Here is a 22,239-nt window from a genome sequence, read left to right as displayed (position 1 = left end):
TAATAGTCACTGTTATGCTTCTTCAATGACTTCTACTTACAGTAACTTAGCTTTTTAAAGCATTCACCCAGGGCTAGAGAGATGGCTCAGAGGTTAATAATGAATGCTGCTCTTTCAAGGGACCACCAGAGTTTGGTTCCCAGCACCTACGTAAGTGGTTCACACCAGCCTGTAACTCCAGCTCCAGGCTCTCTTACGCCCTCTCCTGGCCTGCATAGACACCTGCACACATGTCTGCATGCACACTCATGGTCTTTCAAACACAAATAATAAACTATATCTTAAATTAAAGAACAAAAATATAAAAATTCACTTCCATGATGTGCATCTGTAGTTCCAACTACTCAGGAGGCTGAAACTTGGAGGATCACATGAATCCACAGACCCACCTGTCTCAAAAGAAATACTGTCTTACAAAAAAATCATTGCACATGCAAATATGTTATACGAATGCTCGTTGTTTATGGTTTCAAAACTGCCCATTAAGAGACAACCAAAAAAAAATTTTTTTTGAGACCGGATTTCTCTGTGTAGCCCTGGCTATCCTGAAACTTTCTCTGTAGATCAGGCTGGCTGATCTGCCAACCCAGAGATCTGCCTGCCTCTGCCTCCTGAGTGCTGGAACTAAAGGCACCAGCACTCCTCAGCTGACAGCCCCGTTTTGTGGAGGCATTTTCTCCATTGAGGTTCCCTCCTTGCAGATGACTAGGTTATGTCATATTGAAATAAGAGCATCGAGGATGAACAGGCATGCAGAAGTCAGAGAGCAGCTAGCAGGACTCAATTCTCTCCACTCCTATGTGGGTCTTGGGGAATCAATCAATCAATCAATCAATCAATCAATAAAATAAAGCTAGCCCATCAAATCACCATGCAAATGGCCAAAGTGAAGTGAGCAGTTCGGGGCTCTTCTCCACATCAGACTGGCCAGAGTTGTGGGACACAAGTTTTTAATGTGCTCATCGAGTTTAAGAGCTTCTAGTTACTCCAACAACCTGGTTAAAGCGTCTCCTGTGTAGTCTGCTTTCTCACGTGAGACCCTGTGTTAATATTTCTCTGCAGAATGTGATGCCCAGGGTGCCAAACCCCTGGCTCCAGAGTCCCGTCGTCGGGCTCCCCACACACAGAAACCGCTCACCGTATTTCAGGGACCTACGGACTGCCCGGGAAAAAAGGATTGAAAGAGGACCCTTCGGATATGACCCGGTTTTGCAGTCGGACTCATTCCTCAAAGAAGATTGTCTTCCAACACCAAGTCTTCTTTCCTTTCGGGGAAGCCAGCTCCTGTCTAGGCTGAATGACTCTTCTGATCTTTGACACTGGCAGAAGTGGACAAGGCATGTTCTGTCATTTCCACTGATACTCAACGATGTTCTCAGTATGTTTACAAAGATAAAGTACTTACTTATCAATCAACTTTACTTACTTATCAGTCAATCAATCAATCAACTTTGCTATTTTTTTTTCTTTTCTTTTTTTTCGGAGCTGGGGACCGAACCCTGGGCCTTGCGCTTCCTAGGCAAGCGCTCTACCACTGAGCTAAATCCCCAACCCCTTTATTTATTTTTTTTAATGGGGCTTCTCTATGTAGACCAGGCTGGCCTCAAACTCAGAGACCCACCTGCCTCCGCTGGGATAGAAGGGTGTGCCACCATGCCCACCTTATTATTTTAAAACCAGGTCTCATGTAGCCTAAGCTGGTCTAGAATTTACTATATAGTCCCGGCTGAATACAAAATTGCAATCCTCCTGCCTCAGCCTCTAGAGTATGGCACTACAGACGTGTGCCACCATGCCTGATTACTCTAGTTCCCCTTTCTTGTGGAGGGAGGGGAAGTTACTAGATATTCAATAAAGGGCCTCACACATTAGAGGACAGTTCTCTAATACTAACCTCGAGCCTAGACTGTCTGTCTACCTGTCTGTCTGTCTATCTAAGATGGGGTCTTACTATGAAGCCATGGCTGGTCTTGAATTCTCTCTGTAGACTTGGCTGGCCTCAATCTCATAGAGATCTGCCTGTCTCTAACTCCCAAACACTAGGAAAGTTGTGCACCCCCATACCTGATCCTTTTTAACTTTTTTGAAGTTTTGAGACCACGTTTTCTCGGTTTCTGGGCTGTAACCTTGCTCTGTAATCCAGGCACATTTTTCTTTTGGCTTCCCTAATAGCTGGGATTATGGATCTGTGCCATTAGGCCTGGCTTTCTACTTGATTTCTTGTGCAGTTTACACAGGACTAAAGAACACTAAGTGACTGCGTGTATTTCTCCAGATCCCTAAAAGGTTATGTCCTAAATACATGTCAGACCTATAAATTTTACCAGAAGTACAAGACTCAGAATTTTTCACAAGATGTACAAATTGATCTCTGAGACACAAAGTAGAATCTTGTTTATTTAGGAAAGAAACATCTCTTCCTGCCTTCCTTCCGCACTCCCTTCATTCCTCTCCTCCCCACCTTTCCTTCCGAGCCAGGGCCTCAAAACGCAGTCCTAGCTGGCCTTAAACTCAGTGTGTGTGTGTGTGTGTGTGTGTGTGTGTGTGTGTGTGTGTGTGTGTGTAGTATGTAGTACGTATGTATGTGTGAATGTATATGTCTTCATGTCCAATTTCGTTTTATGCAGCCCATGGGGCAATACAAGGATAATATCACAGGAACATTACAAAAAATAAAAATAAAAATAACGAGCCAACACAACCCATTCACACTGCTGGCTGTGAACACGTTTGGATCCCTAGGACACGACTCTGGAACTTACCAAGGCCGTTTAGCAATTATCACGTTTTCAGTACACATAGTGCTTCAACGATTTAGGGATGGGGGTTGGAGAAATGGCTCAGAGGTTAGGAGCACTGGCTGCTCTCCCAGACCTACTGAGTTCAGTTCCCAGCAACCACGTGATAGCTCATATTCATCTATAATGAGATCTGGTGGCCTCTTCTACAGTGCAGGCAACATGCAGGCAGAACACAATAAATTAAAAAAAAAAAAAAAAAAAGGAGTTAAGCCTGGAGGGTCAGCTGAAATCTGTATCAATCAGAAAATAGTGTTCTCTAAGTGCACTTGATACCCAAAGTAGCCCTGGAAAAGGAGAGACTCAGAATTCAAAAGAGGTGTGAATATAACTCTTTTTCCTAAATACTGATTGCTATACATACCCTAAAAAGCACTGAAACATTTAGCAATGGAAATGGTACAATATGGCTAGGCATGGTGGCGGATCTCTGTAAGTTCAAGGCCTGCTAGGGCCCTGGCTCAGAAAGAAAGGTGAGAAGGAGAGGGGTGAAGGGAGTGGGGAAGGAAGGAAGGAAGGAAGGAAGGAAGGAAGGAAGGAAGGGAGGGAGGGAGGGAGGGAGGAAGGGAGGGTGGGTGGTGTGACACAACCTGCTTCCCCAACACATTTTCTCTTCTGATAGCACTGTTACCATTAAAATACAAAAACAATATTTTCCCCTGTGAACTCTTGACTATGAACCATGACAGTGGGAGAGATTTGGGAAACACCACTTAGTTGCATACAGGAAAATACTTCCTTTCTTTGATCCTTTGATGTAACTCAAACACGTATTGTTATTTTTCTAGTGCTGAGGTTAAACTCCAGACACTGAGCATGCTAATGAAAAGCTGACTAACGCCCCAGTTCCGTGTTTTTATCTACTATTTTCTGCAGTCCATCTAAATGGAATGCTAACCCCCCAGATTAGCCATCACATACAGTATATCAAAGTTATTTCCATATCTAACCTGAGAATTCCAGACGCTGACTCCCAGGAAAGACTTGAGACAATGAAGGATTCTGTGTGTGTACTTTCTCAGCCCCTCTATCTTTGAATCTGTCATTTAATAGTGAAAGGACTTTATTGTGTAGCCTTTGCGTTGCTGGCAAGAGCTTGAGATCGGAACTGAACTCTCCAGTCAGTGAGGCAGCAAGGCCATACAGAGGGTCTCTTAGGCCATCAGCACTATGGGAGATGAGGCAGGGAGCAGGAGAAATGGCTCTTGTTCTCGAGGAGTTTACAAGGGGTTTTATAAAGCACACATACAAGAGTCTTTCAGGACAATATGCTCAATCTAGTGGGACTTGTGTAGCACGCAGCAGATGCGCTAAGGAGATCTGGGGAGGAGGGGAGGGGGGGATCAGAGATCTTGAGAGTCTGGAGGCTTTGATCAGACCCAAGAGCGAAAGTAAAAGGAGGGGAGAGAATGTTCCAGGTAAGGGTTGAAAGATGTCAGAAAAGGATAGGGGAGGAATGTGCCTGGCGAAGACAAAGGCAGCTTCTTTCTCCCCTCTGGCTTCCAGAGTTGTTTGCTTGTATCTTACAAAAGAGGAGCTACTGTCCCTTTGCCTAACTAACCCTGTGGTTTTGCTTATCTCTTCATAACAAAACGTTGTAAAGAAAATAGAACGGAATGCCACAGCCATTCACAGCGGTCTTGCTGGCTGATTTTCTTTTCTTATAGAACTCTTCCGCTGTTTCCTTTCAATTCGGTGGGTCTCTCCTTTCTTCCATTTCATTAATTCGCTGTTTGACTAGGTGAGTGGCTTATTGCTGTCCTGACATAAAAAGAAGCTCCAGTTTGGCCCAGCAAGCAAACAGCAACAGCCACAAACAGCAAAGGAAGAAACAAACAAAAACAAAAAACAGCTGTTCTTTTTCTTAATCCGGGTCTCGGAAAAAAATGTCCATTTTCAACCGAGATTTGCATTTCTCTTAATTTATACACTCCATCTAAGTTAGCGTTTCTCAGAGAATCACTTCAAGAGAGCAGATCAATGGAAAAGGGCTAGGGGCCAAGGAAGCACACGTGCTACCATGCGCTTTCTCCTTCCCACAGTCTACTGTTGTACCATTTCATCCTCCCAGTCTTACCCACTATTTCTTTTTTTTTTTTTTTCTTTTTTCTTTTTTTTCGGAGCTGGGGACCGAACCCAGGGCCTTCCGCTTGCTAGGCAAGCGCTCTACCACTGAGCTAAATCCCCAACCCTCACCCACTATTTCTTATTATTATTTAATTTTTGTGCATGCGTGCGTGCATGCATGCATGCGTGTGTGAGTGCACACACAAGTGTAATGACACAACTGCGATGGTCAGAGGACACCTTTTGGGAGTCAGTTCTCTCCTCCCAACCATGAGTTCCAGGGATCAAATTTAGGTGATCAGGCTTGGCAGCAAGCACCTTTACCAACTGAGCCATCTCACAGCCCCCACCTTTATTGTTGTAGGGAGGGCCAGAGGTGGGTTCGAGACAGGACTTCTCTGTGTAGCACTGGCTGTCCTGGAACTTGCTCTGTGAAGCAGCCTGACACTGAACACAGAGACACTTATCTGCCTCTGCCTTCCAAGCGCTAGAATTAAAGGCCTGCACTTCCGCCACCAGGCTCCTCCATTGCTTCTTACTGAGCTACACGATCAGTAAACATTTACTACATACATGCACGAGTAGTCACCATGTTGTTGGAGCAGGCGTGGCCTTGTGGCAGGAAGTGTGACACTGTAGGGAGAGGCTTTGAGGTCTCCCACGCTCAAGCTCCGCCCAGTGTGGCACAGTCCCCTTCTGCTGCTTCAGATCAAGATGTAGAGCTCTCAGCTTTTTTCTCCAGCACCATGTCTGACTGCATGCTGCTCCCCGCCAAGATGGTAACGGACTGAACCTCTGAAACTGTAAGCCAGCCCCAGTTAAATGTCCTTTGTAAGAATCGTGGTCATGGGCTGGAGAAATGGCTCAGTGGTTAAGAGCACCGACTGCTCTTCCAGAGGTCCTGAGTTCAAGTCCCAGCAACCACATGGTGGCTCACAACCATCTGTAATGAGATCTGATGCCCTCCTCTGGTGTGTCTGAAGACAGCTACAGTGTACTTACATATAATAAATGAATAAAATCTTTAAAAAAAAAAAAAAAGAATCGTGGTCATGGTGTGTCTTCCTAGCAATAAAACCTTAACTAAGACACCATGGGATATGTGAGAAAGCAGAAGAGAGGCTGAGGATGAAGCTCGGTCAGCAGAGGGGTTGACTAGTGCACGTGAAGCCCTGGGTTTGATCTCCAGCACTGAGTAAACGAGATCAGAAGTTTAAGGTCCTCCTCAGCTACCTGAGCCCAACCTCATCCAATAGAACATAGTGAGTTCTAAGCCATAAACAAAAAGTCTATATTAAGGGGTGGTGGGCATAGGTCAGTAGCAGAGGTCTTGCCTAGCATGTATGAAGCACTAGATTCAATGCTTAGATACACACACACACACACACACACACACACACACACACACACACACACCCCACTATATTTCATGATAAAAAATCAGAGTTTTTGCATAAAATTTTCCTAGAGCTGAATGTTGACAATTAATTGAAAAATATTGAAAACACTGCCAGATAGCACTAAGCCAAAAATATCTGTGGGCCAAGTTCAGTGCTCTGGCTGAGTTTATGGCCCCTACCATAGCCTTTTCACAGGATGAGTTTCTAGACTACTATTCACTTGGCTGAACCTTGGTTTCCTCAACCTGTTCTTACATGCTGCCAAGGGACATTCACCATAAAATTCAGGGAAATTGTCCTAGCAATTACTTGAGTGTGACGTTGGCAGGCTTTGGCCTGGTCCCTACGTGTGATTAAGAGATGCAGCCTCCCTTCCTGACCCAGGAAGGCCTTGTTCATTTCCCGTGTCTGCAATGAGCTTTCATTTGTACTGAATGGGCTAGGAACAGATCCATGCTCCTGTGTCCTTTCAAAATCATCCATCCTCTGAGGATCTCTGTGGGAGGCCAAGGCAGTCAAAGTTCTCATACCTCAGGACTTGGACCCTTTTGTCCCCCTCCCCCAACAACCAATGCCTAGCAGATAAGGCAGATAAGTGGGATCAGAAAGCTCAGTGGTAGCATAGTCTACTCTTTCATGGGCCTCAGTAGTGGATGGTTAACAGATTTTTAATCTGTGTTGTTTCTAATATATTCCTGATCTCTCTCTCTCTCTCTCCCTCTCTCTCTCCCTCTTCCCCTCCCTCTCCCTTCCCTCTCCCCCTCTCTCCTCTCTCAAACACATCTACAAAAGTTTAATGTTTATCTTGTATTAATTTGATTCACAATTAACCTCACACTGCTAATTTATCCACCAGTTGAGCAGTAGAGTTTAAAACTCATGAAGCTTAAACGCATGAGTTTAGAGAGAGGATCAGATAGTTGGTGCCTTCCTGAGACTGTACAACCCCACCAACCCCAACCTGTTTGCAGAACTTCAGTTCGTAGTATGGGCAAATCCTCACTGTCCCTTAGACTCCTATATGCGGAAGCTGTTCGGAGAATACCAGACTTCTAAAAACCTCTGCAAAGTCAGCATCAGATCAGGGGATATACGAGACTAAAGCTCAAAGTCTCAGCACCAACTCTGTGACTTTGCAGCAATTAGCTTACCCTCTGGGTTTTACTTTCTTTGATTATATAATTAATAATAAGTAGTTACCTCATGGGCCACTGCAGTGCTTCTCAACCTGACTCCATGTATGTTTGAGTATGTGTTTGATGTGTCTGTGAATGTGTGTGTATGGTTTGTGTGTGTGTTTGATGTGTTTGTGATGTATGCATGTGTGCGCATATGCATGTGTGCATGCGTGTGTGTGTGTGTGTGTGTGTGTGTGTGTGTGTGTGTAGAGATAGGGTCTCCTGTAGTTTAGACTGACCTTGAACTTGATGTTTTTTCCCCAAGCATTGGAAACACAGGTATCACCGCCATGGCCAGCTTCTGGTTACATATTAAAATTACTTTTAAAAATGTCACTGGTAGAAGAAAATTAAAACCGAGAGAGAGAGAGAGAGAGAGAGAGAGAGAGAGAGAGAGAGAGAGAGAGAGAAGCAGAGACAGAGAGAGGCTGAGCTATACCTCTGGCAAGTTAAATCGGAATCTACCAGTAGCATATTTCTCTCTAATTAGAAGGGTCTCACTATGCTCACTATGTAGCCTCAGCTAGCCTGAAGCTTGCTCTGTAGAACGGGCTGGCCTGGGACTGACAGAGGTCTACCTGTGCTGCCCCTGGAGTGCTGAGATTGAAGTTGTGTCCCACAATGTCCTCTTCACAAATCATTCACATACACAGCCATGTTTGAAGATCCCTGAATAGAGTTAAATCTTGTTCCTTATGGAAAAGCAGGCGTTCTGTTGCTGTCTACTTATTCCCCCAAACTAAGTTTCAAGTCAGCAATTAACTATACTTTTGGCCCATGTTATAAAAAACACACCACTAGATGTCAGTTTGTCCATATAAGTCGGTTCCTGGTAGCTTCTGATTGTCTGTTCAACTAAATCGCATCACGCCAGTCACTTGCCAGTTACCTACAGTATGCCAGCCACAGCTCCAGTGACTCTCAAAATGTGAGTTCTAGCTGTATCCCAAGCAAGCCAAGTAGATGCTATTTCAATCCCGAGGAAGGTGAGAGTGGGTAAGCACCATGCACGTAGTTCTCATCTCCTCAACAATTGTGTCCATCACCTGTATGTGCGTTGAGAAGAGGCTGGCTCAAGTGTGGCTGTTGTTGGCTTCAGGTTGGCCTCATCTTCTGAAGAACGGAAATGCTGTGTTTCTAAAGAAGTGAAAAATTACTTATTAAGTTTTCCTGAGAGAGCTGTTTCACAAACTCCAGCCACTAGAGTAAAATATAGTTTTAATTTTTTAAAAAGTTGTTCTTATTTTATTTTGCATGAGCATTTTGTCTGCATGTATGTATTACACTACATGCTTTCCTGGAGCCCTTGGAAATCAAAAGAGGAATCAGATTCCCTGGGTCAGGAGTTATGAATGGTTGCAAATGCCATGTGGATGCTGGGAACTAAACCCAGGTCCTCTGCGAGAACCGCAAGTGCTCTTAACAGCTGAGCCATCCCTCTAGTTCAAAAACAGATTTTTTAGCTTACTAGAATTGCTAAAAGACTTGAGATCTCTTAGTCTAATGTTTTACCACTATTTAATTTATTTAATTATAGCCTTCACAGTCAACCATTGACCTAGAGAATATACTTATTTTAAAATTATTTTTATCAATTTGTATGCATGTATAAGTATGTGTGCATGTGTTTGTGTTTGTGTGTGTGTGTGTGTGTGTGTGTGTGTGTGTGTGTGTGTGTGTGTAAAGTAAGAGGACATTGTTCAGAAGTAAGTTTTCTCCTTCCACTAAAGGATTCTGGGGTTCAAAACAAGATTGTTAGGCTTGTGGTCAGGCAAGAGATTTTACCCACCTTGACGTCGAAGAATACACACACACACACACACACACACACACACACACACACACACATATTTCTTTTTTTTAAAGATTTATTTATTTAATGTATGTGAGTACACTGTAGCTGACTTCAGACACAACAGAAGAGGACATCAGATCCCATTACAGATGGTTGTGAGCCACCATGTGGTTGCTGGGAATTGAACTCAGGACCTGTGGAAGAGCAGTCAGTGTTCCTAACCACTGAGCCATCTCTCCAGCCCTATAATTCTTTTTTTTTTTCTTCTTCTTTTTTCTTTCTTTTTTTCTTTTTTTCTTTTTTTTTTTTTTTTTTGGAGCTGGGGACCGAACCCAGGGCCTTGTACTTGCTAGGCAAGCGCTCTACCACTGAGCTAAATCCCCAACCCTTCCTATAATTTATAATTCTTAATCAAAAAATATTTCCTGGATAAAAAAAATGCCCTTTAAACTGTACAAAAGGAGCCATATGAGAATGTATGGAGAAGTCTATGCCTTTTCTGAACATGCAACACTGACTATCCCCTTCCAAAGGTCCTAGCATTCTACAGGCCTCCTGACTTATCCCAGAGGTGGGAAGGATGCACAGAGCTTGCAGGACAGCCCTAAGCAGTAGACTATGACACTATTCGTTTGGTCTACTGATTCCTAATCCAATGGCTACTCCAGAGCTCGTTCCCAGGTCAACAGCTGTATCTGTCTCTGAACTGTCATTTAACAACCAAGCAGTTACTTATAGCAATTAGCAGGTTGGGTCGACCTATGGTCCAGCCAATAGTTTTTGTGTTTTGTCTTGGAGGACAGGTTATTCAGGTAACCCAGTTATAATTAGATTCCTGAACCCTAGTTTATCCAGGACAGGAGCCTGAGGTTCTCACACAGGACCAGTGTTGCCAACTATCTCCTTAACCATCTATACAACCTAGCTTATTCATGGTTTTCTTTTCTTTTTTTTTTTTTTCTTTTCTTTTTTTCGGAGCTGGGGACCAAACCCAGGGCCTTGCCTTGCTAGGCAAGTGCTCTACCACTGAGCTAAATCCTCAACCCCTTTATTCATGGTTTTCTTTTTTTTTTTTTTTGGTTCTTTTTTTCGGAGCTGGGGACCGAACCCAGGGCCTTGCGCTTCCTAGGTAAGCGCTCTACCACTGAGCTAAATCCCCAGCCCCATGGTTTTCTAATTCACAAATTTTCTTAGATATGTTCTGTATTCTGGTTATATATATATCCTTTCTGGATAATGACTTCTATGCAGTTACTACACACAGTTCAAAATAGTGTTCCCTCCCTATCTGTCTGTCTGTCTTTAGTATGTAGGTATGTATATACATACATATCCTAAGCCTACCTGTACTGGAACGTGAAATTCTGGGACGCATGGCTTTACAGGTGAGAGGCACCACATTTGTTTTGCCCATGGTGTTTACTTAGACTCAGCTCCACTCTCCCGAGAACTTGCATCACATGCTCGGTCTTGGGATCTTTTTGGTTTCCAAGCAGCAGCACCAGTTAGATAACCTTTGTCCACTTTATGCAAGAGCCGAAAAGTTGTACCAGTCTGTCCCTGAGATAATTATGACCTGAAGTCACTGCTTCTTACTGACAAGTATGAGCTTGTCTCAGGCTTGGACTAAAGGTCTGTTTTGAGTCTAGTCAGCCTGTTAGCTTCAGAGCAATCAGGAAGAGAATATCATCTCACTGGGGAGCTCTGTAACAAAGGTGTCCCTTTGGAGCAACGGTCTGGAAGCTTCAGGAAACAGAAGACAGAAGAGAGAGGATCGAATGGGAGTATTTGTGACCAAGTAAAAAGGGATGAAAAAAGAAAGAAAATACCAAAATCATGAATCTGTCAAACACAAGGATCTGGTTTCCACATATCATCTTGTTGTTCTTTTTGTTTATTTGGGCTATTTAGTAAAAGCCGTACTGGACACGAACATTCTGGAATCTTCATGCATCCTCCAGTGAATCAAAGTGAATTTTGTTCTTTGTTCGAGCAGAACCTTTAGATGTGGCTCTGTTTAACTTCTTTTTTTTCCCTTTTTTTTTTTGGAGCTGGGGACCGAACCCAGGGTCTTGTGCTTGCTAGGCAAGCGCTTTACCACTGAGCTAAATCCCCAACCCCTTCTGTTTAACTTCTAACATGTAATTCTGTACTCAAGCAATCCTCCTGCCTCAGCTTCTAGAGACCCATGTAGCCCAAGACCTAGTTTTTTTTTTTTTTTTTTTTCTTTTTTTTTTCGGAGTTGGGGACCGAACCCAGGGCCTTGCACTTGTTAGGCAAGCGCTCTACCACTGAGCTAAATGCTCAACCCCCAAGACCTAGTTTTTAAGCAGCATTTATGTACAGGTAAAACTATGAAAGAGAGGGAGAAGTATCATATCCTGTACATCATCCCCCTAGGTAAGTTTGGCCTTGTAAAAATCAGTCAGCTTGGAAAACTCGTTTGAATTTGTTTGGAAATTGCTATATTCCATTGATAAGGTTCAGCTTAAATCTTTCTTTGTGTGTGTGTGTGTGTGTGTGTGTGTGTGTGTGTGTACAAGTGTGGTCTATGTTCATGTGTTTGTATCACATTTGTGCTGAGATCCAAACTCCAGGCTTTGCAAATTATTCTTCACCCCCTGAGCCAGCTCTCTAACCTATCTGCTTGTACTCTCCAAGGACTTTGCTATTGATCCTGCAGTCAATTAACATCATTAGGAAAAAGCTGTCCGAGTCTACCCAAGATGAGAATACTTTGGTCTCCGATTCCAATACAGGAACTCAAAAATGCCCTGGTTCCTCTATGATCAGAACTCTAAGTAATGACAGCATTCCCCTCCCTTCCTTTCATCTGGAGATTTCAAAGCATTCTGAGAGCAGCGCCCATCCCCGAGGGAGCCGATTAAGCCACATCTTTTGCCTAGGGTCCACCCCATAAATTGGCTACTGAGCTGGAAATAGTGTAGGCCTCCTGATTCCAGGTCTCACACTGAACGCCCACTTCCTCTCTTGCCAAGCCAATCTTAAGGCAGTTTGTGCTGCTCCTACAGGGCACAGCTTTTATAGGGCCCTGCATCAGATCTGCCAGCCTCTCAGCTGTCATCACCTCCCACTGATTACATTTTTGGGTTCCCTGGTGTCCTGGCAACTAGGCTGTGCCTCAGCTGTCCTGGATGTGAGAAGTGTGAAAGCGGATTCTTCATGTCTCATTATCCTTCATCCCAATTTATCTCACCCCTTCCCTCCATCCCCATTCTGTAGAAGTACTGTGCCCTCTGGCTTATTTTTTCTTCTCCATCCTCCTCCTTTGGAGTAGAAGACGAGAGAGAGAGAGAGAGAGAGAGAGAGAGAGAGAGAGAGAGAGAGAGAGAGAACTTTCTCTTGCCTTGCCCTCTTGTTTCCAGTGAGGGACCTAGGGGATTAACCTTGGCCTGAAAGGATAATGAAGGAGATTAGAATGTTGAGTGTCCATTTCCAGCACCCATCCTAAGGGAGTTAACTTGTTTTTGCCAGAGGAGGGGTGGGTGACTCAGTCCAGACCGTAGATAGGGAACTCTGCTCTGAGCCTGAAAGGGAAAGCCACCGAGAGGCTTGGTTGGGTCTTTCATTTCAGACCAGAAAGGTTTTGCTGAGTTAAGGGAAATGGACTTCTGCCTGTTCCTTGTGTTGGCAATATGGAGGGCACTAGGCAACTCCACACAGATTGTCTCAAAGGAATGGCTCTATCTACAGGAATCTAACAGAAACAGGTAGTGGGATCCCCAATTCAGGGTGCTGGAATGGCCCACAAGTACTAGTTAGTGGAGAGCTTTATTTAGTCACTCTCTACCACTGTCCTTTTACCTACTAATTACTATGACCACCAGTGATCATGATATGATAATTAGTACATGCCTTTTTAAAAAATAAGACCTCAAAATAAATGACTGTGGCCAGACTACTCCTAGAGACAGCTTCTGACTCACACATTCATTCACTAAATACTCAGTGATCTACTGATAGCTGGACCCTGAGGGAGGCAAGGCAGTCATGAGGACAAGTGATATGACCTTTGCTTTCACAGAGCTGACACAATGTAGGCTGGAAAGGAACTAAGTGACTTAATTAAGGAATGAAGGAGGTGCATGTCACAGACACACGTAATCAAGTGTGGCTGCACAGTACCTTTGAGGATGATCTGTTGGGTGAAGGGGGACAAGCAAATGAAACCCAGCTTTGGGTACAAGCTATGAGGTTTGTAAGAATTGTAGGAAACACAAAGTTTAACAAACCCCACGCTGCCTTCTCATGCTCACACTCCGACAGAACCATTAGGCTATGCCAACCCCAGGCCCCAGTTTTGTTTCAACACATGGGAAGCTACTTTGAGAAAGTGTGGAATTTTACTCAAGGGGAAGACATTACTATTATATTGAAGGGGAGAGGGAGTGAGAACAGGAACCGAAGAAAGCATCAGGGAAACAGACTTGGAGATCAGCTTCTGAGGGATGAGAAGATGACTCAGCCTGAGCTCAGATTCTCAACATCCATGTAAAAGGTCAGGCATGCAATGTGCATATCAGTCATGCTAGCGCTGGGGAGGCAAAACAGGAGCATGCTGGCCAGACAGTGGAGCCGAAACTGTGAGCTCTGGGTTCAGTGAGAGGGTTCATCCCAAAAAATAAGTCGAAGGGGTTGGAGCAATGGCTCAGAGGTTAAGGGCACTTGTTTCTTTTCCAGAGGACCTAGGTTCTGCTCTCTGCAGGTACTTGGTGGCTGCCTCCCACATATCCATAACTCTAGATCTTCTGACCTTCTTCTTACCTTCTTCTGACCTTCATAGGCATCCGACATACATGTGGTGCACATGCAGACACACATGCAATACAGACACACATGCCTATACAAACACACATGCACATACAGACACACATGTTCATATAAACACACATGCCTATACAAACACACATGCATATATAGACACATATGCACATACAGATACACATGCACATACAGATACACATGCACATACAGACACAAATGCACAGATACACATGCATATACAGACTCACATGCACATAAAGACACACATGCATATACAGACACACATGCACATACAGACACACATTGTTCAGACAAAATACTTCTAAGAAATGTGAAAAAAAAAGAATAGTGATATACCCACTGGCCTATGTACGCATGTGCACAAATGCACACATCACATGCACACACACCTATCCCCACACAGTGAAGAAAACCAGCCTCTGCTGTTATTTCTAAAATCAGAACCAATTCTCTAAGCCATTGGGATGGTCTATGTCTGGGATGGGAAATACATTTGTCTGTCTCCACTTGAGTGACAACATCCTTTTTATCACTTGCCGATAAAAGACAATGATGTTCTTTCGCAGGAAACTAACAGGAAAAGAAAGAAAGCCTACCACTAAGTACACTTCCTGAGGGTGAAACCAAGCTGCCACTGCTCTCACTGCAGGGTAGGAAAAGGCTGAAAAAATAAACTCAGCATCCCCATGTGGAGCCAGTCTTCTTTCCCTTCTAAAATTGGCCAGTCTGCTAAGGGGCAGACAGAGGTCTTCTCAAAATATTAAGAGGTATTGAAACTCACTAATCTCTTCTGTCTCAAACAGAGGACACTTAGAAAGGAAGAGTCACCGGAAAGAGGAACTTGACATTGGTACATACCTTCCCTTTGTGCTGCTGGGTCATTCTCAGCAACTTCTGCTTTGACTCTTTCTTGGTACAAACGTGATAATGTTTAGGAATGTGTCAGGGGGAGAAGAGGCCAGGGTTAGTGGTACTCAGAAAAACTTGTGGGCTTTAAAAAACAAAGATCCCCCACAAACAAACAAAAAAAGGTCTCAGAAAGAGCAGGCTGGCCTTGAACCTGATATGCAGATAAAGATGAACATGGGCTTCTGATCCTCTCCCTTCTGCCTCTGGAATGAGGAGGTTACAGGAGGGCACCACCACACCTAGTTCATACACAGAGCTTTGTACATGCTAGGTGGGCCAGCTATTGACCCAGCTCTATCCCTAGCCCCTCAGGTGACTTGATTTTGAGGCAAAGGCATAAACCAGCATCACCTAGGACTATTTATTGACCTTTAAGGTGCAGACTTAGCAGATGTTGCTCGAGATGACTTTGGCTCTGAGGCCAGCTCCAATCTAAAGATTTCTGAAGTGCTTACCTGTGCGGATAGTGTAACACAGTAGAATAGAACATGGGAAAATATAGATGGTAGAGGAAGGAAGAGGGAGGGAAGAGGAGGGAGAGGGAGGGGAAAGGAGGAAGTGAGGGGGGAGGGGAGGGGGTTTGAATAGGTATCCTGACCTGAAGGAATGAGATGGAGTGAATTGCCAAGACTTGGACCTTTGTCTCCCTGCAGGACTCTCAGCCTGTGTCTCAAACCCCACAGGGTTTCCATATCAGATATCCTGCCTACCAGATATTTATGATTCCTAACAGTAGCCAAATTATAGTAATGAAATAGCAACAAAACAATGTTATGGAACGTGAGGAACTGTATTAAAGGGCACTGGGAAGGTTGAGAACCAGATATGGTTTTTGTACTCTTTAAAAAATGTATGCCTGTATGTGTGCAAGCACATGCCGTCATGTATGTGAAAGTCAGAGGACAAGGCAGTTCTCTCCTTCCACCCTTAAGTAAGATCTGAAGTCAGATCCAGGCTAGTATGGTGATGCTCTCCCAGGGTGAGCCAACACTGGTACAGCTGGGTTATTCTATTTTGCTAAGTAGATCAGGCTGAGGCTGGAACAGAAGTTTCAGTTTAAAAACCATTTAGACTTCAGGAATTTTATCCTCCTCCCAAAGTCTTCTTGTATAATAGTCATGGGTGAGCCTTGAGAAATGACTCAAAGCCAAAATAATGGGGTTTCCTTGATTATAGTTCCTCCTTTCTCTGGCTAGAGGCCAAGCCTCAATATCCTCCTCCCTTATAAGGAAGCCAGCCTCAACCCAGCCCCGAGGGATCACTCTGACCTCCTAGTGATCACACTGCAGACTGGACTCTCTTCTTACCATCTTCTTTTTTTTTTTTCTTTTTTTCGGAGCTGGGGACCAAACCCAGGGCCTTGCGCTTGCTAGGCAAGTGCTCTACCACTGAGCTAAATCCCCAACCCCTTTTTACCATCTTCTAACTGTAAAGGCGCTATGTGTTTTCCAGTCTTAGCTCACGGTTCCGAACACCCCAAACCCAGGTGTGGGGTGCCGTTATCCTTTCTGCTGAGACATGCATGAAGCTTCCTCTTTCTGATCCTCAGCTGAGGACTGACTCAGCATAATACACAGTGACCAGCTTCTTTTGGGAGGTCAGAGATCACACCTCTAAGACATCACTTGTTAGCTTGTTCTTCTGGGCACACTCTTCCTTCAACATACCCTGGATGGATACACACACACACACACACACACACACACGCAGACTCTTTGATTCAGAAGAGCTCTCATGATTAGCCTGTCTTGCAGGTTTTGAGCATACCCTCCTCAATAGAAGAAATATAGGAAAATTAGACTAGGTTATGATTCTTTGGACATAATTTAGGAAGTCTAAATCTAGAATTGGTGCTCTGGCAAGCGTAGGCCTCTCACTGAAAGAGGGAACATAACAAAGTTAGATCAACTTGTAGAAGTCACCACTTGATAGTATTCCTTTCCAATAGCTTGAAGAGAATTAGGTATCACACACTAATACTGTTAATAATAACTAACGGTTATTAATTAGTTATGACTGTCAGGATTAGATGATGTATCTCATTTATTTCTCATAAAAGATTTCCTTCTAGAAGCCAGGAGAGAAAACCAATCATTATATACCCTCAGTAATAAGATTAATAGTAATAACAGTTATATATTTGTTACATTATACATCGCATTATATACGCTGGCCCTGAATTGCATACATTCTCTGAATTCGTTTTATTTTTAAATGAGCCTTGTAGGTAAGACTTATTATTATTCTAAGGTAGGCTAATTCTAAAAGAGTTCCTGAAAACGACCCTCCTGCTAGTGTTTCTATATGGTGTAAGTTTCTCCCCTTAAATGTAGGCGGAGCCTGATAGCATACTGCGCACTAAATAACGTGGCAAAGGTGATGTGACATCATTTCTTTGATCAGAGTACAAAGGACGGTTAGCCTCCCTCTTTGTCTGGCCTTCTCTCTCTCTGCTTCTTGCTAGCTCTGATGAGGTAAACTGCCCTGTTATGTCATGATCCATAAAAAGTCTTCAAGGCGAGGCCCTGATGAAGGCCTGCTGTCTGTAACTCCTTAGGAACTAAGGATTTAAGGCAAGGAACTTAGTCCTGCCAAGGACCATGTACGAGAGCCAAGAAGCAGATGACCACACCTTAGAAGAGACCCAGAGCCAGAGGACACAGCAAAGCTGCAGGAGGATTTCGAACTCCAAGATACTATGAAATAATCAATGTAACAAATGTTTTAAGCTGGTAAATTGTAGGACGATTTGTTATACAGCAAAGGATATCAAATATGCATTTCAATGGGCTTTGAAATAATCAATGTAACAAATGTTTTAAGCTGGTAAATTGTAGGACGATTTGTTATACAGCAAAGGATATCAAATATGCATTTCATTTTGTAAGAAACTGAAGCTTAGTGAGGTGAACCAACTTCCCTAAAGTTACAGTTCTTTGTAAACGGCAGAACCAAAAATTATTAATGACATGGTGTGGGTGAGTGTTAGATTCAAGAGGATATTAGTTCAAATGGTGCATATCTTGCAGTCCCAAGACTTGAGCAGCTAAAGGAGGAGGGTTGCCACTAAATTTGAGGACAATCTGGGCTATATAATGAGAACAGTCAAAACATAACAAAGAAGGGTCTAGGTTTAAATTTGCTTTCTTGTAAGGTTCCATGTAACTGGGACATGAGAGTTCTTGAAGGCATTTTGGTTGAGAAATCTTTGGAAAACAGCCATGTTTCCAGGAAACTCTCTTCACGCATGTAGAAACAGGGATGGGCAAAACTTTAAATGGTGCTAAGTACTTTGCTTGGCCCACTCCCTGTAGTAGAAGAATAGCTGGTCCACCCAGAGATCTGATGATAGTAACTAGGGGCCCTCCTTTAATAGCACAGCGGCTGCACTATGAGCTAACACCTCCTCCATTTTATAAATGAGCTCACTGTTTTACCTATAACAGGTGGATCAGGTAGAGGGGGCACATCATTTTTCTTGAGGATGAAAATGAGTATTTACTAATTAGGCTCGGTATGGCATTAAAAAAAGATCACAGGCATCTGAAACAAACAAACAAACAAACAAACAAAAAAGCAAATAGTTCTGCCCGAACTATTTTGGGTTCTAACAGCCCTTTCCACACATTCCCCAGTTTCTCCTTTTTATCCACGATCCAGTCTCAACTTTGAAGCCATAGTGCCTAGTTCCAGCATGGAAACCTGCTTGGTGCTTCCGTGTAATATTAGTTCTTCAGCTTGGGATGGTAAAATCATCTTTTCCCTTGTGTTCAGCCGGAGACACGTCCTTCCTTTGTCAGTTCTGACCTGCTGCCAGTTAGTAAGCTTTGGACTTGGGGAAGATTCCCAGGAAGATATGGAATGAGTGTACTACAGACTGCATCCGTGGCACTCTTCCCTTTAAGCAAGCAAACGAGCTAGAGGCAGAGTCTGCACTTCTGCAAGGTATGAAGTCCACAGGCAGCGCAGGCAGGCCGGGGCACAGGCCTGGCTGCCTCAGCCTCACAGGTACCTCAGCACTTTCCTGAGCTCTCAGACTGCACTTTAGCTTTCCTCATCTTTTCCTCTCAGGTCTGGTCTCTTGCTTTTCTCCTTCTTTCCCCATTCTTTCTCCCCCTCAACCTTGTTAGCCTCCTCCACCTTCTGGGATCAGGAAAGCTCAGGAACCCCCCCCCCCCTCCGCTCCCAACCCCTTATCAAGCAATCTTGGCTTGCCTCCAATGGCTGGCTGGTGGCAGGTAACTGTGGCCCTTGTCTGCTCTCAGCAACTTACTTTTCTAGGCCGTTTGGAATTGGAATTGCATCTAGAAACGGGGGTGAGAGAACTGAAGAATTCCACAGGCAAGAAATAGAGCTTATCGAAGGTGGGGTTTTTGTTCCTTTAGACCAAAAACAAACAAAAACAAACAAATAAAATACAAAACAACAAAAACCCAAACAAACAAAAATTAAAAAAAAAAAGCAACACAAAACAAAACCCAACAATAAGCAAAAAGAAAAGGAGACTTGGGTGTTGCCCTTTGAAACATGGCACTATAAGAAGGTAGACAGGAAACGCCATCAGTGTCCATGAAGGCCTGGGCTTCTACTGCACCCCTCAGATATCGGGGTGCTATACTGAGCCCCCCATTTTCCACTCAGTTGGTATTTATAAGAGTCACATTTGCCCTTACCATACCTGCCATCACGGTCTGAATCAAGAGGTTCTAAACAGATAGCATCTGCGCCAACCTCCACAGACAGCCATAGAACACAGAGCAGCAGACAACCAGGCTCCCGGGCTCTTGATCTCTAAGAGGAGGTGTGGGGGGCTGGGAGTGCCGGAAAAGTACAACACAGAGCTGGAGGAAAAGCAAAGCTGGGGGGTGGGGGTGGGGGGGGCAGTCACGTTGCCCGCTAACCTTGTGAGTCTAAAACCAAAGCGTGCGCTTTGAACAAGAATCTCTCCCAAACCTCCCGCGTGCTGCACAGGCTAACCCAACAGCCTCTGTTAGTTCAAAGTATGTGTGTTTAAGCGTTCCTTCCTTCAAGTCTTCCTTGTCCTGCTGTTAGCATACGTCTATTTTAAATTTCCTCTTATTTTACAAAGGAGAAAGACGGGAATGGTGGAAGTAGATGGGTAGGCGTGGCCAAAAGCACCCAGGGGGTCAAAAAACCCTGTTTTCAGTAGCTGAGATAAGGAGTGGCTGACCTTTGTGGCAATTATCCACCAACCTTTGTGATAGCAGTCTGAGCCCCTAAACTTAGATGTCGAGTCCCCGTCGTGAGACTGGCCTAATTCTATGTTCCTTATGGCACCTGGTCACTGGCTGTGCAAAGCCGTTATTACCCAAAGTACCATAATAATGGCCGTGCCCTCCAATGACGTCATTGTTTCCTATCTGCTAGGACACTCATTGCCTTCCGACTTGCCGTAAAACTGGTACCACGGCACACCGCCAAGGCTAGTGAGGAGGGGGCTGCTGGCGAAGCATTCAAAAGCTGTGTAAAGGGATGCTGGGATGCTGCATCCTCAGCAGGTACCTTCCTGTCTGCACATTCGCCTCACGTGGGATGTTAGCTTGGGCCTTCCGTCTTCACTTCCATCTTATCGTGGTCAGTGCGTGGTTTTTCCTTCAGTGAAATGATTCAGGCGTCTCTGGAGGAGTTATTTTGGCTTTCCCACTTTCCTTTTATGGATTTTCTGTGAGTCACTGAATCGAATGGGAGGTTATTTCTAAATTGGAAGGTGAGGATGAGAGAAAAAGGGAAGAAGGTTCCAGAAGATAACTAGGGGGGGAAAAACACCCCACTTTATTGTTATGTATAGTTACTGGAGGAATAATTTCTGCTTGGTTTGATGATAGAAATTTGCAGTTTATCTGAGCTCAACTAAAAATACATGTTAGAAAATAGACACCCCCCAACCCCGCCCCATCCCAACTAATAAGCTTCGTAGTTTTAGATCTGGATCTTGCTTTGTAAAGGGCAGAGGGCTAATAAATAGAAGAGATATGGCACGAAGAGTTACAGCAAAAAGGCAGGGGCAAAGTACACAATTTACAAAGTCCACTCCTGGAGCCACAGGAAGGCCTTTATTCCAAGACCTTGTGTTTGAGAACATAGACTTCCTTAAAAAAATCTATTATCGTAGCTTTGCATATTCCGGGTGGAGTTGTGGAGAAGGTATATTTAAACTTGACTTAGAAACTGAGAGAGTAACCAGGCCAGCATTTTCTTATTTCGGAGTAGGAAAAGCGCTGAAAAGGAAAAAGGAAAGCAGAGAGAGCTAATGACGAATGCATTTCTAGGAGCAGAATTTTTATAGCAACACCAGATTTCTCAAAAAATGCCTACTGAGATTTGTACCCAAATGAATAAGAAGTGCAATCATTTATTTTCGTGTATTGTACCAAGTGATGGGGGGAAAAGCCCTGCGATTCATTCAATGGTCCTAATTTAGACTGCTAAGAATAGGAGAGGTAGAAAGAGAGCGAAAGGAGAAAGGGAGAGAGGAGGGACGGACGAGAGAGAGAGAGAGAGAGAGAGAGAGAGAGAGAGAGAGAGAGAGAGAGAGAGAAAGAGAGACACACACACACAGATTGATTGATTGATTGATTAGTATCTGGCAGACAGCTAGTAATACAAGAACTCCTAAACTTAAAACTCAGGTAGTGCTAGGAAGTGATAGTGGGCGCGTGAACTTCTTATTTCCAAAGCACTATAAGGATAAATTGCTGCCCATGTTTTCAAATCTTGATGGTTGTTTGGTCACTTGGCAGACCCAGGAGAGTGGGTCTGGAAGCTGGGAAACTCTTAAAACGACAGACACAATTATAAATATTATTTCTTGACGATATTTATAAATGCAATGGAAACAGACTGCTGCGCTCTGCCCTAACCTTAAGCGTGGAGACTACCGGAAAGAACTTCAGGGAAACTTGAAGAAAACACGAGGGAAATTTTAATCTATGAGATACCTTTCTGTTGAGGAATGGGACCGTTCTTAGACACAACCCCTGAAGTCGTTCCCTCCTTAAGCTGGCAGAGATGTTTCCCCTTTTAGGAAGAGAACCAGAAAAGTAAGAGTTTACTGCGCCAGCCCCACAACAAAGAGTTAACCCTTCCCGGTAACCTCGGACGTGAGCATCTGCCCCTTCTTTGCTTCTACTGCGCAACCAAACTGTGCACGGGGCTTGAACCAACCGCGGCCAGCACACTCCTTGCCTGTTAAGGTAACAGACACTATCAGTAGCCTATCATAACTTCGAACTGCCCAATCATCAACCAATTACAACTAAAGCACG

The 22,239-nt window shown here is 44.0% G+C and overlaps 1 protein-coding gene and 1 long non-coding RNA gene across 4 annotated transcripts in view; one reads left to right on the top strand and one right to left on the bottom strand.

Annotated features, from left to right (window-relative positions):
• Heatr4 (HEAT repeat containing 4) overlaps positions 1-1,416 on the top strand; it is a 32,873-nt gene extending 31,457 nt beyond the window's left edge. For all 3 annotated transcript variants that reach the window (XM_006240361.5, XM_063262680.1, XM_006240362.4), the window contains exon 17: positions 1,063-1,416. In XM_006240361.5, coding sequence (XP_006240423.1) covers positions 1,063-1,317 — 255 coding nt within the window. In that variant the 3' untranslated portion in view covers positions 1,318-1,416. The remainder of the gene's footprint in view (positions 1-1,062) is intronic.
• LOC134479228 (uncharacterized) lies at positions 1,271-22,202 on the bottom strand. Its single transcript, XR_010052280.1, has 3 exons — positions 21,913-22,202; positions 20,168-21,192; positions 1,271-8,580 (listed from the first exon to the last, which is right to left on the bottom strand). It is a non-coding gene; the product is annotated as an uncharacterized LOC134479228 (long non-coding RNA).
• Positions 22,203-22,239: the final 37 nt, after the last annotated feature.

This window comes from Rattus norvegicus, chromosome 6 (assembly GCF_036323735.1).
Source record: "Rattus norvegicus strain BN/NHsdMcwi chromosome 6, GRCr8, whole genome shotgun sequence".
NCBI classification, from domain to species: Eukaryota; Metazoa; Chordata; class Mammalia; order Rodentia; family Muridae; genus Rattus; species Rattus norvegicus.
This window is presented reverse-complemented; position numbering and strand designations above follow the sequence as displayed.